This window comes from Schistocerca americana, chromosome 4 (genome assembly GCF_021461395.2).
Source record: "Schistocerca americana isolate TAMUIC-IGC-003095 chromosome 4, iqSchAmer2.1, whole genome shotgun sequence".
Classification (NCBI taxonomy): domain Eukaryota; kingdom Metazoa; phylum Arthropoda; class Insecta; order Orthoptera; family Acrididae; genus Schistocerca; species Schistocerca americana.
Window position 1 is genome coordinate 537,938,487 of NC_060122.1, and position 16,126 is coordinate 537,954,612.

At 41.2% G+C, this 16,126-nt stretch overlaps 1 protein-coding gene across 2 annotated transcripts in view; it reads right to left on the reverse strand.

Moving 5' to 3' along the window:
- Nucleotides 1–16,126, reverse strand: part of LOC124612656 (metallophosphoesterase domain-containing protein 1) — an 81,703-nt gene that overhangs the window by 44,837 nt on the left and 20,740 nt on the right. For both annotated transcript variants that reach the window (XM_047140973.1, XM_047140975.1), the window contains exons 2-3: nucleotides 6,443–6,587; nucleotides 6,084–6,357 (exon numbers count right to left, since the gene is read on the reverse strand). In XM_047140973.1, the coding sequence (XP_046996929.1) occupies nucleotides 6,084–6,357; nucleotides 6,443–6,587 (419 nt within the window). The remainder of the gene's footprint in view (nucleotides 1–6,083; nucleotides 6,358–6,442; nucleotides 6,588–16,126) is intronic.

Genomic DNA, 16,126 nt, shown 5'->3' on the forward strand with positions numbered 1-16,126 from the left:
TCACCTAAGGTCCTCAGCAGAAGTAGAAGCAATAGAATTAGGTGATAGTACTAACTGTCAGTGAGAGTGAACACTGCTCAAAGCATTGTATGGAAAAGTGAAATGTCAATTACGCATGTCTTCCCAAAGGTTATGTTTCAGATAATTAATCAGCAACTAGTATTTCCTTGTGTTAGAAATGTTTTTCCAATTTCAAATACCAGACTGTCTGGCTGTCTTACATTACCTACAGAAAAAGTTTTATCATCTGTTTCTTTATGTCAGGTCATTTTGTTTGCTGTAGATATATAATTCTTGTCTTTTTTCTGATTTGATTATGACTTGAATCATAACATACTGTATGATGTACAGTTATGAGACACTGTATTATGTTAGGTAGTCAGCTGGTAACCAATTAGGTTCCAGTTTAATTAAAGTTGACAATTTCTTGACTTCTTCAATGTACAGAGCAGCAGTTATATGTGCAATAAGATTCCTTTTGCATACACTGATCAATGTTCCTATACAAAGAACAGGTGGGGTATCTTAATTACTGAGCTTATGGAAGTACACCTGAAAGAGGTAAAAGTTACGTTTATTACAGTTGAAAAGTATCATCAGTTATGTTACGCTAAGGAAACAGAAAAGTAAAGAATGTCTTGAACTGTTTGAGAACTGGCAACATCGTAATTTTTTGCATAACCTATTCCCATAACATCTACACATCTTTCTGAATATTCCTTTATAATATATAATCCTGTTTATTCAGAAAAATTAATGTTCAGGATGAGTTGTACGCTATTCAGACTTAACTGATGCACCAAGGAATTTTGATATTCTTAATTTTTGTATAGTGTTGATTACCCACTTGTCACACATATTAACCAAAATGTAAACAACTGTAAATATTTGAACCATGGACCTTGCCACTAGTGGGGAGGCTTGCGTGCCTCAGCGATACAGATGACCGTACAATAGGCGCAACCACAACGGAGGGGTATCTGTTGAGAGGCCAGACAAACATGTGGTTCCTGAAGAGGGGCAGCAGCCTTTTCAGTAGTTGCAGGGGCAACAGTCTGGATGGCTGAGTGATCTGGCCTTGTAACACTAACCAAAACAACCTTGCTGTGCTGGTACTGCGAACGGCTGAAAGCAAGGGGAAACTACAGCCGTAATTTTTCCCAAGGGCATGCAGCTTTACTGTATGGTTAAATGATGGTGGCGTCCTCTTGGGTAAAATATTCCGGAGGTAAAATAGTCCCCCATTCGGATCACCGGGCGGGGACTACTCAAGAGGATATCGTTATCAGGAGAAAGAAAACTGGCGTTCTACGGATCGGAGCATGGAATGTCTGATCCCTTAATCGGGCAGGTAGGTTAGAAAATTTAAGAAGGGAAATGGATAGGTTAAAGTTAGATATAGTGGGAAATAGTGAATTTCGGTGGCAGGAGGAACAAGACTTTTGGACAGGTGAATACAGGGTTATAAATACAAAATCAAATAGGGGTAATGCAGGAGTAGGTTTAATAATGAATAAAAAAATAAGAGTGCAGGTAAGCTACTACAAACAGCACAGTGAACGCATTATTGTGGCTAAGATAGACATGAAGCCCATGCCTACTACAGTAATACAAGTTTACATGCCAACTAGCTCTGCAGATGATGAAGAAATTGATGAAATGTATCATGAGATAACAGAAATTATTCAGATAGTGAAGGGAGACGAAAATTTAATAGTCATGGGTGACTGGAATTCGAGAGTAGGAAAAGGGAAAGAAGGAAACATAGTAGGTGAATATGGATTGGGGGTAAGAAATGAAAGAGGAAGCCGTCTGGTAGAATTTTGCACAGAGCATAACTTAATCATAGCTAACACTTGGTTCAAGAATCATAAAAGAAGGTTGTATATATGGAAGAATCCTGGAGATACTAGAAGGTATCAGATAGATTATATAATTGTAAGACAGACATTTAGGAACCAGGTTTTAAACTGTAAGACGTTTCCAGGGGCAGATGTGGACTCTGACCACAATCTATTGGTTACGAACTGTAGATTAAAACTGAAGAAACTGCAAAAAGGTGGGAATTTAAGGAGATGGGACCTGGATAAACTCACTAAACCAGAAGTTGTACATAGTTTCAGGGAGAGCATAAGGGAACAATTGGCAGGAATGGGGGGAAGAAATGCAGTAGAAGAAGAATGGGTAGCTCTGGGGGTTGAAGTAGTGAAGGCAGCAGAGGATCAAGTGGGTAAAAAGATGAGGGCTGGTAGGAATCCTTGGGTAATAGAAGAAATAGTGAATTTAATTGATGAAAGGAGAAAATATAAAAACACAGTAAATGAAGCAGGCAAAAAGGAATACAAAGTCTCAAAAATGAGATCGTCAGGAAGTGCAAAATGGCTACGCAGGGATGGCTAGACGACAAATGTAAGGATGTAGAGGCTTATCTCACTAGGGGTAAGATAGATACTGCCTACAGGAAAATTAGAGAGACCTTTGGAGAAAAGATAGCCACTTGTATGAATATCAAGAGCTCAGATAGAAACCCCGTTCTAAGCAAAGAAGGAAAAGCAGAAAGGTGGAAGGAGTATATAGAGGGTCTATACAAAGGGCGATGTACTTGAGGACAATATTACGGAAATGGAAAAGGATGTAGATGAAGATGAAATGGGAGATACGATACTGCGTGAAGAGTTTGACAGAGCACTGAAATACCCGAGTCGAAACAAGGCCCTGGGAGTAGACAACATTCCATTGGAACTACTGATGGCCTTGGGAGAGCCAGTCCTGACAAAACTCTACCATCTGGTGAGCAAAATGTATGGGACAGGCGAAATACCCTCAGACTTCAAGAAGAATATAATAATTCCAATCCCAAAGAAAGCAGTTGTTGACAGATGTGAAAATTACTGAACTATCAGTTTAATAAGTCACAGCTGCAAAATACTAATGCGAATTCTTTATAGACAAATGGAAAAACTGGTAGAAGCCAACCTCGGGGAATATGAGTTTGGATTCCGTAGAAATGTTGGAACACGTGAGGCAATACTGACCCTACGACTCATCTAAGAAAATAGATTAAGGAAAGGCAAACCTATGTTTCTAGCATTTGTAGACTTAGAGAAAGCTTTTGACAACGTTAACTGGAATACTCTCTTTCAAATTCTGAAGGTGGCAGGGGTAAAATACAGGGAGCGAAAGGCTATTTGCAATTTGTACAGAAACCAGATGGCAGTTATAAGAGTCGAGGGACATGAAAGGGGAAGCAGTGGTTGGGAAGGGAGTGAGACAGGGTTGTAACCTCTCCCCAATGTTATTCAGCCTATATATTGAGCAAGCAGTAAAGGAAACAAAAGAAAAATTCGGAGTAGGTATTAAAATTCATGGAGAAGAAGTAAAAACTTTGAGGTTCGCTGATGACATTGTAATTCTGTCAGAGACAGCAAAGGACTTGGACCAGCAGTTGAACGGAATGGACAGTGTCTTGAAAGGAGGATATAAGATGAACATCAACAAAAGCAAAACGAGGATAATGCAATGTAGTCAAATTAAGTTGGGTGATGCTGAGGGAATTAGATTAGGAAATGAGACACTTAAAGTAGTAAAGGAGTTTTGCTATTTGGGGAGCAAAATAACTGATGATGGTCGAAGTAGAGAGGATATAAAATGTAGACTGGCAATGGCAAGGAAAATGTTTCTGAAGAAGAAAAATTTGTTAACATCGAGTATAGATTTAAATGTCAGGAAGTTGTTTCTGAAAGTATTTGTATGAAGTGTAGCCATGTATGGAAGTGAAACATGAACGATAAATAGTTTGGACCAGAAGAGAATAGAAGCCTTCAAAATGTGGTGCTACAGAAGAATGCTGAAGATTATATGGGTAGATCACGTAACTAACGAGGGTGTATTGAATAGAATTGGGGAGAAGAGGAGTTTGTGGCACAACTTGACTAGAAGAAGGGATCGGTTGGTAGGACACGTTCTGAGGCATCAAGGGATCACAAATTTAGCATTGGAGGGCAGCGTGGAGGGTAAAAATCATAGAGGCAGACCAAGAGATGAATACACTAAGCAGATTCAGAAGGTTGTAGGTTCCGGTAAGTACTGGGAGATGAAGAAGCTTGCACAGGATATAGTAGCATGGAGAGCTGCATCAACCCAGTCTCGAGACTGAAGACCACAACAACAACATTTTTAGTCTATTGGAGTATAACAACTCAAGACAGAACCATTGCTGGGTTGTTAGTTGGTATCCAATTATTTGTTTATGCAGGGTTCTTGCTTCTAGATCATAATTTATGCGGGGTTCCTATTTTCTCTTTTGATTTTTCAAGAAAGTTTTTTCTTGCATTTGCTGAAAAGATTCTATTGGAGGGGTGCATGGAGCACTGCTATCTTTCATGTTATGATGCAGCAAAATGATACTCTCTATTAATCACTGGCGTTGAATTTTTGAAGCTGAAAGTGTCTTTTCTCTATAGGGAGCATTGTCATGGTGTATAACATTAAACAACGTCCCAGTGGTGGTATTGGTCAAACACCAAGTTATATGCGGAGAGTAAGTGATGGGCTCCAGTGTGGAGCAGTCACATGCAGCCGTACCATGGATAAGTAATACAAAAATTTGCTGTAAAATATAATTAAGAGCTGAAAGTTCCATTGGTTCGTAGGAGGGAAAATGTTTCAGTAATTCGGTTATTTTGCCGAAAGGATGCAAGATTAGTTTTGAGATTTGTCGTTGAAATAGTATCGTGTTTGTGAATCAGTAACTTTTGTGGAGGAACAAATTGATAGCAGAACATAAATTAATATGCCACATGAACAGCAAGGTTCCCAACACCCTTCCCTGGGGTATACCTGAAGTTACTTCTACCTTTGATGATGACTATCCATCCAAGATAACATGCTGTGTCTTCCCTACCACAAAGTCCTCAATCCAGTCACAAATTTCACTTAATATCCAATATGATCAAATTTATTGACAATAAGCATAAATGTGGTAATGAGACAAATGCTTTTCGAAAATCGAGAAATACTGCATCCACCTAACTACCTTGATCCAAAGCTTTCAATATGTCATGTGAGAAAAGTGCAATCGATGTTGTCAGAATTCATGCTGGTTGGCAGTTTGCAGGTCATTCTGATCAAGATACTTCATTGTCTTTGAGCTCAGAATATGCTTTAAGATTCGACAATAAATTGATGTCAAGGATATTGGATGTTAATTTTGTGGAGCACTTTTATTACCCTTCTTGTAGAAGGGTGTGACCTGTGCTTTTTTACTGGGCATGGTTTTTTATTCAAGGGATATACAATAGTTTATACTTAGAAGAAGGGCTAACTCAGCCACAAATACAGTGTAGAACCTGACCCTGGAGCTTTGTCCAATTTTAATGATTTCAGCTGTTTCTCAACACCATTGGCATTAATACTTATTCCATTCATTTTGTCAGTGTTACAAGGATTAAATTGGGGCAATTCTCTTGGGTTTTCCTTTGTAAAGGAATATTTGGAAACAGTGTTAAGCATTTCAGCTTTTGTTTTGCTACCATCAATTTCAGTTCATGTATCATTCACTAGGGGCTGGACACTACAGCCTTTACATATGACAAGAACTTATTTGGGTTCTGTGAAAGGTCACTTGACAATATTCTGCTACAGTAGTCACAGAAGGCATCACGTATTGCTCTGTTGACAGCCAAATGTGTTTCATTCATCATCTCTCTATCTATAGTCCTATGCTTTATTTTACACATATTACGCAGTAATCTCTGTTTCTTTAGAAGTTTCTTTACAGTGACTGTATACCATGGAGGTTTGCTCCCACCAAGAACTGTTCTACTGGGTACATATCTGTCCAATGTATGATCAGTTATTCTTTTAAACATGAGCCAGAGTTCCTCTCCATGCTCCTGCCCTGTGCTGAAAGTTTTAATTTCCTCATTGAGATATGACACTTCTGATATTTTTCATACATTGTTTGTTATGATGACAATTATACAAGTAAATTTCCCCATAAACAGTAAATTCACGGATAGTAAGTTCACTACTAAAGGATGCACAGTGGCAATGAAGTGTAAACACTACAAACAATATCTTACCATGGTGTGCCATATATTTTCAATCCGTAAACTACAACTTCTTCGTCTTGTAAATATATGCAGTTCGTCAAACATTTTTTCACATTTGGAGTTGTTATTGCTTCTGTTATGTTTTCTTTTGGAACACCCAATGTTGGAATTTTATCAACAACACTGTAACCTGTATGAGAAGTTCTGTCGCCTGGACTGCTGTTCAAAGACTGTGTAAATGTTTCATCAAAACTCAGCTCATGATTTCCCGCAATAACAATTTTATATTTGTGAGGCAGCTGACCTAAAATTACATATTACAAGTAAATTCAGTTTTCATATTAGTATTGACTATCATGGATGTAATATTAGGAAACAACTAAGCTTACCTATCCAATTATTGAAATCAATAACCTCTTCCTCTCTGCCACATTTTGTAAAATCACCTGCATGTATGAAAATATCTCCATCTGGAATGTCAAATCTGATATGTGGAGTCAATGAGTGTGTATCACTCATACATACTATTCGAACCTGCAGAAACATTACAAATAAATCAAACGGCAACAAAAAATTGCGCCTAAAATTATACTGTATGAACATTAATTAGAAAATTAAAAGCTGCTTCAGTAATACATTGTCACTGATATCCTTAAATGTATACATCACAAGTTATTGGGTCTGTCACCCAGCTTATCTGTGCTTAAACTTGATGAACATAGTTTACATAACTTAAAATATAAGTTACAAATATCTTGTGGTGGACATTTTTGCAGCAGTAGTGTATAAATTGAAGTAATTTTAAAGAAAAACACCTTTTGCATGCTGCACATTAATTTTTTTTTAAATTTTGCTTGCACACCCAGATGTGTTTCACTTTATTTGCAAAGCATCTTCAGTGGGTTTCAGATCAGCATCTAATTCATTATTTGTAATCCAAACAGCTTTCTCTCATATAGACAATTGGTTGACAGTTTGCAGTTTCTGTTGTGGTCACTGCAGCCTTTCAACCAGTTTTCTGTATGGGAGAAAGCTGTTTGGCTTACTGATAATGAATTAGATGCTGATCTGACACCCACTGAAGATGCATTGTAAATAAGGCAAAATATGTAAAATGTTAAAAACTACTGTGCAGCATGCAAAAGGCAATTTTATTTAAACTACTGCTTAAACTTAAAGTTTTTCTTTTATAAGTTTCTGCAATTTAAAATATATGTATTTGAAGGTAAAAAAAATTAAATATTGTATGAGAATATAAGATACAAGTACCAAATGTGTCTTGCTGCAGTACTGACTGGAACACAAGTGCTAAATGTTATACTGTTTGTTTGAGGATTTAAAGAGAGAAGAGAAGAAAGTGGACTGATACATATAGGGCAAACAAAAAATTCATATGCAGAGTAAAATAAGGTCTATTAGATTTCAGGAAGGAACAGAACACAATGACAATAATAACTGCTAAGATACTTGAAGGGTCCAGGAAAAAAGTTAAGTCCATTTTTTTCTTTTTTCACCAGTATATGGAAGTACAGAACAGGAAAACTAACTCAGTCATAATGTAAATGAGCTTTGAAAAGAAGTTGTACAGGGAAAGAAAGAGCTCAGCCCATGTGAAACACAACAAAAAGGCTTAGTCCATTAAGTGCTGAACTTACTGGACTGCGTAGTTTTGCAGGATGCTTATTTATATGGTCTCCTTTCTGTACTTCCAATGTACTGAAAAAGGCCTAGGAAAAATGAACGTGAAGCAAGATTTAACAATGCAACCTATGAGTACACAGTTTGAGTACAAATACGGGATGCAGTGAAAGAAGTTTTTGTTTTTCTTACGGCATTGATGGCAATGCATGGCACATGACATATCAAAAAGTAAGACACAATATGTAGTGTCTAGTCATCGAACTACCAGGAATGCCCTTCTTGATAAGAGAGAGAAACACGGGAACAGCCCCTGGAAATTAAGCAGCATATTGCCCCCTTTCCAGACAGACATTGTTATTATGGGTTAGAAGATACAACTAAAGTATACTCTCTGATGAACTGGACATAAATACAATGTTCAATTTATTCAAAGAGAATTACGCAACACGTAAGGCATATTACAAAACACATACATAGTGTATTTCCTATGAGTATACTCACACAGATACATGTAGTACCTGTGACAAATACAGAGGCAAAGTGAAATGCCTACAAATGGAAAAACAAAAGTGCACAGAAGTGGCGAAAATCAGAGACAATGAGTCTCAACTGAAGAATTAGAAAACTTAAAACTATTTTCCCGTGTGGAGTTTGCTGGTCTCCCATCGGGCGCCTCCCCAGGTGGCGGATAGGGGAATGCTCACCAGATATGGTGGGTACCGGGGAAACAAAATACCCGGGGTGGACCAAAACTAGCAACTGCTGCCTTGTAGTATGATATTGGCTTATCAAAGGCTAAAGGAAGAAAACCTTGAGTAAAAATTACCTGGTCCTCCAGGTTGGGGGTTGTGCAGTGGGCCACCTCCTCACTCACATAAAAACATAAAAATGCTAAAAAACCTAATAATATGCCTCAGAAAAATTGGAACTTTGGACGACGAACTGGCAATGAGAAACGGAAAATTATGTTTGGATGCTGGAATGTGCAAGGTATTTCCACTAAAATAAATTTACTCCCCGCAGAACTTGACATGTTCAACATGGATGTTGTCATACTCTCTGAAACAAAGAAGAAAGGCCAAGGAGAAGAAGAACTGGATAATTATGTGCATATCTGGAGTGGGGTATCAAAAGCAGTAAGAGCCAAAGCAGGAGTCTCCATTATGATAAAAAAATCATGGAAAGAAAGAATCACAAATTGGACATTCATCAATCAACGTATAATAACTGTTGAAATGACATTATTTGCTAGGGAAGTTGTGATTATTGGCGTATATGCACCCACGAACGACACAAAAGATAAGGAGAAAGATACATTTTGGGACACCCTCAGGGAGACTATTGAAAAAATCCCAAGACGAAAGGAACTGATTATCATGGGAGATCTGAATGGAAGGGTAGGAATTAGAGAATCTTGTAGAATAGTAGGAAAACATGGAGAGGATGAATATAATGACAATGGAGAACGATTGATTGCAATTTGTGAACAATTTGATCTAAAAATTACCAACACATTTTTCAAACATAAGGACATTCATAAATATACTTGGCAACAGAACACCAAAGAACTTCGTTCTATAATAGATTATATTATCATTAGGCAAACAAGTAGTTTCAAGGCAGTAGAAGTCAGATCTTATAGAGGAGCCCAGTGTGGATCAGATCACTATCTAGTTAAAATGAAGTCTTTCTGGCCATGAAGAATGCTAGGAGTGATACAAGTAACATAAATAAAACAAACCAGACTGAGAAAGATGAAAATTTACCTTTTAATATTGACAGCCTACAAGACGAAAGTATCAGAACACTCTTTGCAGCCAGGATGGAAAGGAAACTGGTTGAATCATTTGAAGGAAGTACAGAGGAAATATATGACTATATAAAAGCTAATGTGAAAATCATAGCAACAGAGGTGTTGGGTAAAAAAGATAGCAACCACTACCGTGCAGCAGAGTGGTGGTCAGAGGAACTAGAGGTCCTCATTAGAGAAAAACGAAATGCGTTCCTTCAGTGGTTGAATGATAAATCAGAAGAAACAAGGTCAATATACAAGGAAAAGAAGAATGAAGTGATGAAAAAAATAAGGATGGCAAAAAATGAAGCATGGGAAAGAACATGTGCCAAGGTGAATAGCAAATTAGGATTTGGGAGAGCAAAAGAAGCATGGTCAGTATTGAAAGGGCATCGACAGGATACAAAAAGCAAAACTAATCTCCAACTGATAACACAAAAGGAATGGGAAGAGTATTTCCAAAAATTATTAAATGAGGACAGAGAAGAATATCTAGAAGAAGGAACAGGGGAAGATAAAGGACATGAAGATGATGAGATCCATATTTTAGAAAGTGAAGTACTTCAGGCGTTGAGAACAGGAAAGAATGGTAAATCACCGGGACCAGGCAATATCAATCTGGAGTGTCTGAAATATGGTGGTGACAAAATTGTGAAACTGATAACACAGCTCTTCAACAAAATGATACATGGAGATTCAATACCCAACGAAATGAAGCTAGGTTACATTAATACAATATTTAAGAAAGGGGATCGCAAAATTTGTTCAAACTATCGAGGAATTTGTGTTACAAACACATTAATGAGAATTTTTGCGAAAGTAATTAAAAACAAACTGGAAAAAAATTTTAGAACCCAAGAAGAACAATGTGGATTCACGGCTGGGAGATCATGTGTAGACCATATTTTCACATTACGACAGATTTTGGAGAAACATAGGGAAAAATCAAAAAGTATAGGATTAATTTTCATAGATCTAGAAAAAGCGTATGATACTGTTCCAAGAAAATTACTTTGGAGAGCACTACATATGGCAAACATAAACCCTTCCTTGATTAAAATAATACAACAGATGTATAAAGATAACATTTGCCAAGTGAAAGTTGGTAATAAACTTTCACAGAAATTTAGAACAAGCAAAGGCCTTTTACAGGGCTGTCCCATGTCACCATCATTATTTAAAATCTATATAGATATTAGCCTTAGAACATGGTCTCGTAAATGTAATAGTATGGGATTAGAAATAAGAGATGGAGTTTACCTACATCATTTATTATTCGCTGATGATCAAGTAGTCGTAGCACAAGATGGGGAGGATGCTAACTATATGTGCAATCAACTAGCAGTAGCATACAAAACTTGGGGTTTGAAGATTAATTACGAAAAAACAGAATACTTGACTAATGATTCAGATGAGCTATACATTGAAGGAAAGAAAATCAAAAAGATAAACACTTTCTGTTATTTGGGATCCATTTTAGAAATCGAGGGAAAATCAGAGTCAGAAATCAATAAAAGAATTAGTAGCGGACGGAGGGTCATTGGGATGCTTAACTCAGTCTTATGGAGCAGGAATGTAATGAGCAGAACTAAAAAATTAATATACAAATCCATATTAGAGAGTGTGGTTCTGTATGGAACGGAGACCTGGACAATTAACATGAAGCACATTAAAAAATTACAAGCTCTAGAGATGGACTTTTGGAGAAGATCGGCAAGAATCTCCAGGAAATAAAAGATAAGGAACACCGAAGTAATAAGGAGAATGGAAATAAAAGAAAGAATATATGACGTAATGGATAGGAAGAAATTACAGTGGTACGGGCATGTACGATGAATGGAGGAAGCCAGAATACCAAAATTGATACTGGAGTGGGAACCGGAGGGGAGAAGAAGAAGAGGACGACCTGTGACTACCTGGTTCCAAAATGTACAGCACACAATGAGGAGAATGGGCGCAGAGGAAGAGGACACGCAGTATCGAAACACCTGGAGAAATATTTTGAGAGTATAGTTTAAGAACGTTTATTGTTTGTATTGTAATTTCCAAGTAAATTATTATGTTGGAGATAAGCCTCTGTAATGAGGAAAAGCTCAAAATAATAATAATAATAAAACTATTTTCACAAATTGAAAGCAAACATGTTTTATGAGAGGAGGAGAAAAGCTAAGAAGGAAAGCAGAAAGAGCTGGAAAAGGAAGCCATATATATGGATTTTGGCAAGGATCTGCCTCTGCCCAACAGTACAACTAAAGCTTTATGTTATAAATGACAATTATATATGTAAACTTTAAACATCCACTGTTTGTCAAATGCATAGATTACGTTTTTCCTTTATCCTGAATGTGTTGCCAAAAAAGGTAGTGATGTTGTCTGTTCCACGATTCGCACATTTTGTTAGGAAGCTAAAGCTGAAACTTTTCACCAATGGACAGGATTCCTGAGGCACTTCTATGTGCAGAAGTGTCCCTTTCCTACAAACCCATTTAGAGAGCATGTCGTAGATGGAACTCACCCAAGGCTTATCAAATTCAGGATGACATAATGGAGCATAGAAGATTGCTGTTTGAAATCAGCACATCCGGTTGAAGAATCCAAAGGACTAGAGTTTGGGTTTTCCTGAGTTTTCTCCCAACCACATATGTTTTTTACTATGATATAGATTCAGATTACCCATCTATCATGAGAAATACCAGGAGCTATATATTTTGAAAATTTTTTGTTTGTCATTAGCAAAAGAACATTATGAGAGTTGCCTCCTTTTTGCTTGAAGTTCTCAGACTAGACAGTCTTGTACTGCTTTTAAATTATATTTCAATTCTGTATCAAGTAATAAAGGAAAATACAGTGTTTATGCTACTTTGAAGTCATGGACGGATCCCCTTCTTTAATTTGATAAGCAACTCTTACTCAACTTTTTAACATACATCATCAAAACTTCAAACAAATTTGCAATAACATTGTTACATATTTACAGGATGTTAGTTAAGGTTTGTAAGTTTGCAAAATAACTGTAAATGTTACAGAACTGTAAGATCAAGAAAAGATTTAACTAGAAATATTAATGTTCTACACTGAAGAGCCAAAGAAACTGATACACCTACTTAATAACGTGTAGGGCCCCCGTGAGCATGCAGAAGTGCCGCAACAAGATGTGGTACAGACTCGTGGTGGTGGTGGTTGTTGGGATGTTTAAGGGGGACTAAACAGCTAAGGTCATCAGTCCCCCATTCCAAAAACAGGCGAGACTTAAATTTGCGGAGCAGGTAAAACCCCAAGGGGAAGGAGACTCCCTCCCAGGCACTGAAAGAACACAAATGCGGCAACGAACACTACAGACAAGAAGAGTACAGATGAACACCAGACAGAAAGAAACAGAAGAAAAGAAGATGGCCGGAGACTGGTTGACTGACCACGAGAACAAAAACAAGGGAAAGAGTCAACCATCCGACTACGCATTAAAATCTGCAACCAAATATGAGAGACTCGAGGACAAGAGACACAGAAAGGGAAAGGTGCAGGACCTCCCTAAATGGAACCATAAAGAGGACTACCACGGATAAAATTTAAAACGTTGTCAGCCATGGAGGCATCGTCGCATAAAACCAAAGGCAAAGTGCCCGGGAGATTAAAAGACTGCCGGAGGGTGCGCAGTCAGGGACACTCCAAAAAAATGTGGATGACCGTCAGCCGGGACCCACACCGACACAAGGGGGGATCCTCCTGATGCAAACAATGGCCGTGCGTCAGGTAGGTATGGCCGATGCGGAGCCAACACAGGACGACAGAGTCCCTGCGAGAAGCCCGCAGGGAGGACTGCCACACATCGGTCGTCTCCTTGACAGCCCGCAGTTTATTCGGGGATGTCAGGCCACGCCACTCATCAGTCCACATCCCAAGCACCTTACGGCGCAACACCAACTGCTGATCACGAGCCGGGAGGCCGATCTCCAAAGCTGGGGCGTCGATCGCCCCTTTGGCCAGCCTGTCGACACGTTCATTCCCCGGGATGCCAATGTGACCTGGCATCCAAACAAAGACCACCGAACGACCAGAGCGGGTAATGGCGAAAACAGACTCCTGAATAGAGGATACCAGAGGAGAAGAGGGATAGCAGCGGTCGATGGCCTGGAGGCTGCTCAGGGAGTCACTGCAAATGACGATGGACGTACCTGAGCAGGAACGCATATGCTCAAGAGCGCGCAATATGGCCACCAGCTCTGCAGTAAAAATACTGCAGCCAGCTGGCAAGGAGTGCTGTTCAACATGGGCAGCGTGAGCAAAAGCGTAGGCAGTGCGACCATCAACCAGGGAACCATCAGTGTAGACAGTCTCACAGCCCGAAAATGAGGCGAGGAGCGCAAGAAAACGGCGACGGAGGGCCACAGGCAGAACCGAGTCCTTGGGTCCCTGTGCCAAGTCCAGACGGATGGACGGCCGGGGCAAACACCAGGGAGGCGTAGGTGCACGGACCCGGGAGGGAGGCAGAAGAGGGAATGACCCCAGCTCGGACAGCAGGGACTGGACGCGGACAGCTATGGAAAGCCCAGACCGAGGTCGCCGTTCGGGCAGATGGAGGACCATGGCAGGGAAAAGCAGGTGATGATTGGGATGGCCCGGTGAGTAATGCACGTGGACAGCATAGTCGGCGAGCAGTCGATGGCGGCGAATCTGCAGTGGGGGAACCCCGGCCTCCACCAGTAGACTATCCACGGGGCTCGTACGGAAAGCACCAGTTGCAAGTCGAACCCCACAGTGGTGTATGGGGTCTAACAACGTCAACACTGAGGGTGATGCAGACCCATAGTCCAGGCTCCCATAATCAAGCCTGGACTGCACAAGGGCTCTGTACAATCGCAACAGCGTGCAGCGATCTGCACCCCAAGATGTGTGGCTCAGGCAGCGGAGGGCGTTGAGATGCCGCCAGCACATTTGCTTCAGCGGAGTAATATGAGGAACCCATGTGAGCGGGGCATCAAAGATGAGTCCTAAGAAGCGGCAAGTGTCCACCACTTCAAGCAGGTGGCCGTCGAGGTAAAATTTAGGATGAGGGTGGACCGTCCGACGCCTGCAGAAGTGCATAACTCGAGTCTTGGCTGCAGAGAACTGAAAACCATGAGTCAGAGCCCATGATGCTGCCTTGCGAACGGCTACTTGCAGCCTGCGTTCGGCGACACACGTAGTCGTGGAGCTAAAGGAGATGCAGAAGTCGTCGGCATACAAAGAAGGAGACACCGACGACCCCACGGCTGCAGCCAGACCATTAATGGCCACTAGAAATAAGGAGACGCTCAACACCAAGCCCTGCGGGATCCCATTTTCCTGTGTATAAGATGAACTACAGGCGGCACCGACTTGCACCCGGAAAGAGCAGCGCAATAAAAAGGCTTGAAGAAAAGCCGGGAGCCAACCACGAAGACCCCACTCATGCAACGTAGCAAGGATGTGATGCCTCCATGTGGTGTCATACGCCTTCCGCAGATCAAAAAATCAGCAACGAGATGCTGACGTTGGGCAAAGGCCGTACGGATAGCAGATGCCAGCCGCACCAAATTGTCCGCAGCAGACCGGCCCCGACGGAAGCCACCCTGGGATGGAGCGAGGAGACCGCGCAACTCAAGGACTCAACACAAACGCCGCCCCACCATACGTTCGAGCAATTTGCACAAAATGATGGTGAGGGTAATGGGACAATAGCTGTCCACCGCCAGTGGGTCCGCACCGGGCTTCAAGATGGGGACAATAACAACCTCTCGCCATTGCGACGGGAACATGCCCTCGCTCCAAATGCGGTTAAAGATGGTGAAGATGTGTCTCTGGCAGTCCCTGGAGAGATGCTTCAGCATTTGCACTTGGATGCAGTCTGGTCCTGGTGCTGTATCAGGGCAATCGGAGAGGGCAGCGAGGAATTCCCTCTCGCTGAAAGGAGCATTGTATTTTTCAGAACGACACGTGTGGAATGATAACGGCGTCTGCTCGGCTCGCTCCTTTAGAGAGCGAAAGGCGGGGGGGTGAGTTGCAGTCACAGAGCTCTTAGCAATGTGCGTGGCAAGGTGTTCAGCAATGGCGGCAGCGTCCGTGCAGACAGCACCGTCCAAGGAGATCCCAGGGACACCCATAGGGGTCTGGTATCCATAAATCCGCCGGATCCGGGACCACACGAGCGAGGGGGAGACACGGGAGCCCAAGGATGAGACATACCTCTCCCAGCACTCCTGCTTACGCCATGCAATAAGACGACAGGCCAAGGCACGGAGCCTCTTTAAGGCGATGAGGGTCTCTAGAGACGGGTGCCACCTATGACGCTGGAGAGCCCGCCTACGGTCGCGAATAGCCTCAGCAATCTCCGGCGACCACCAGGGTACAGCCTTCCTCCGAGGGAGTCCAGAAGAGCGGGGGATGGCAGCCTCGGCCGCCGAAATGATTGACGTGGTTAAGACACGGACCACCTCGTCAATGTCACCCTGTGGGGGAGACTCAATGGTTGCAGCGGAAGTAAAAGCCGGCCAGTCAGCCCTGTTGAGAGCCCAGCGGGGCAGGTGCACAGAAGAATGACACTGGGGCAGTGACAAATAGATGGGAAAATGGTCACTACCACACAGGTCAGGATGCACTCTCCAGTGGAGGGATGGGACAAGTC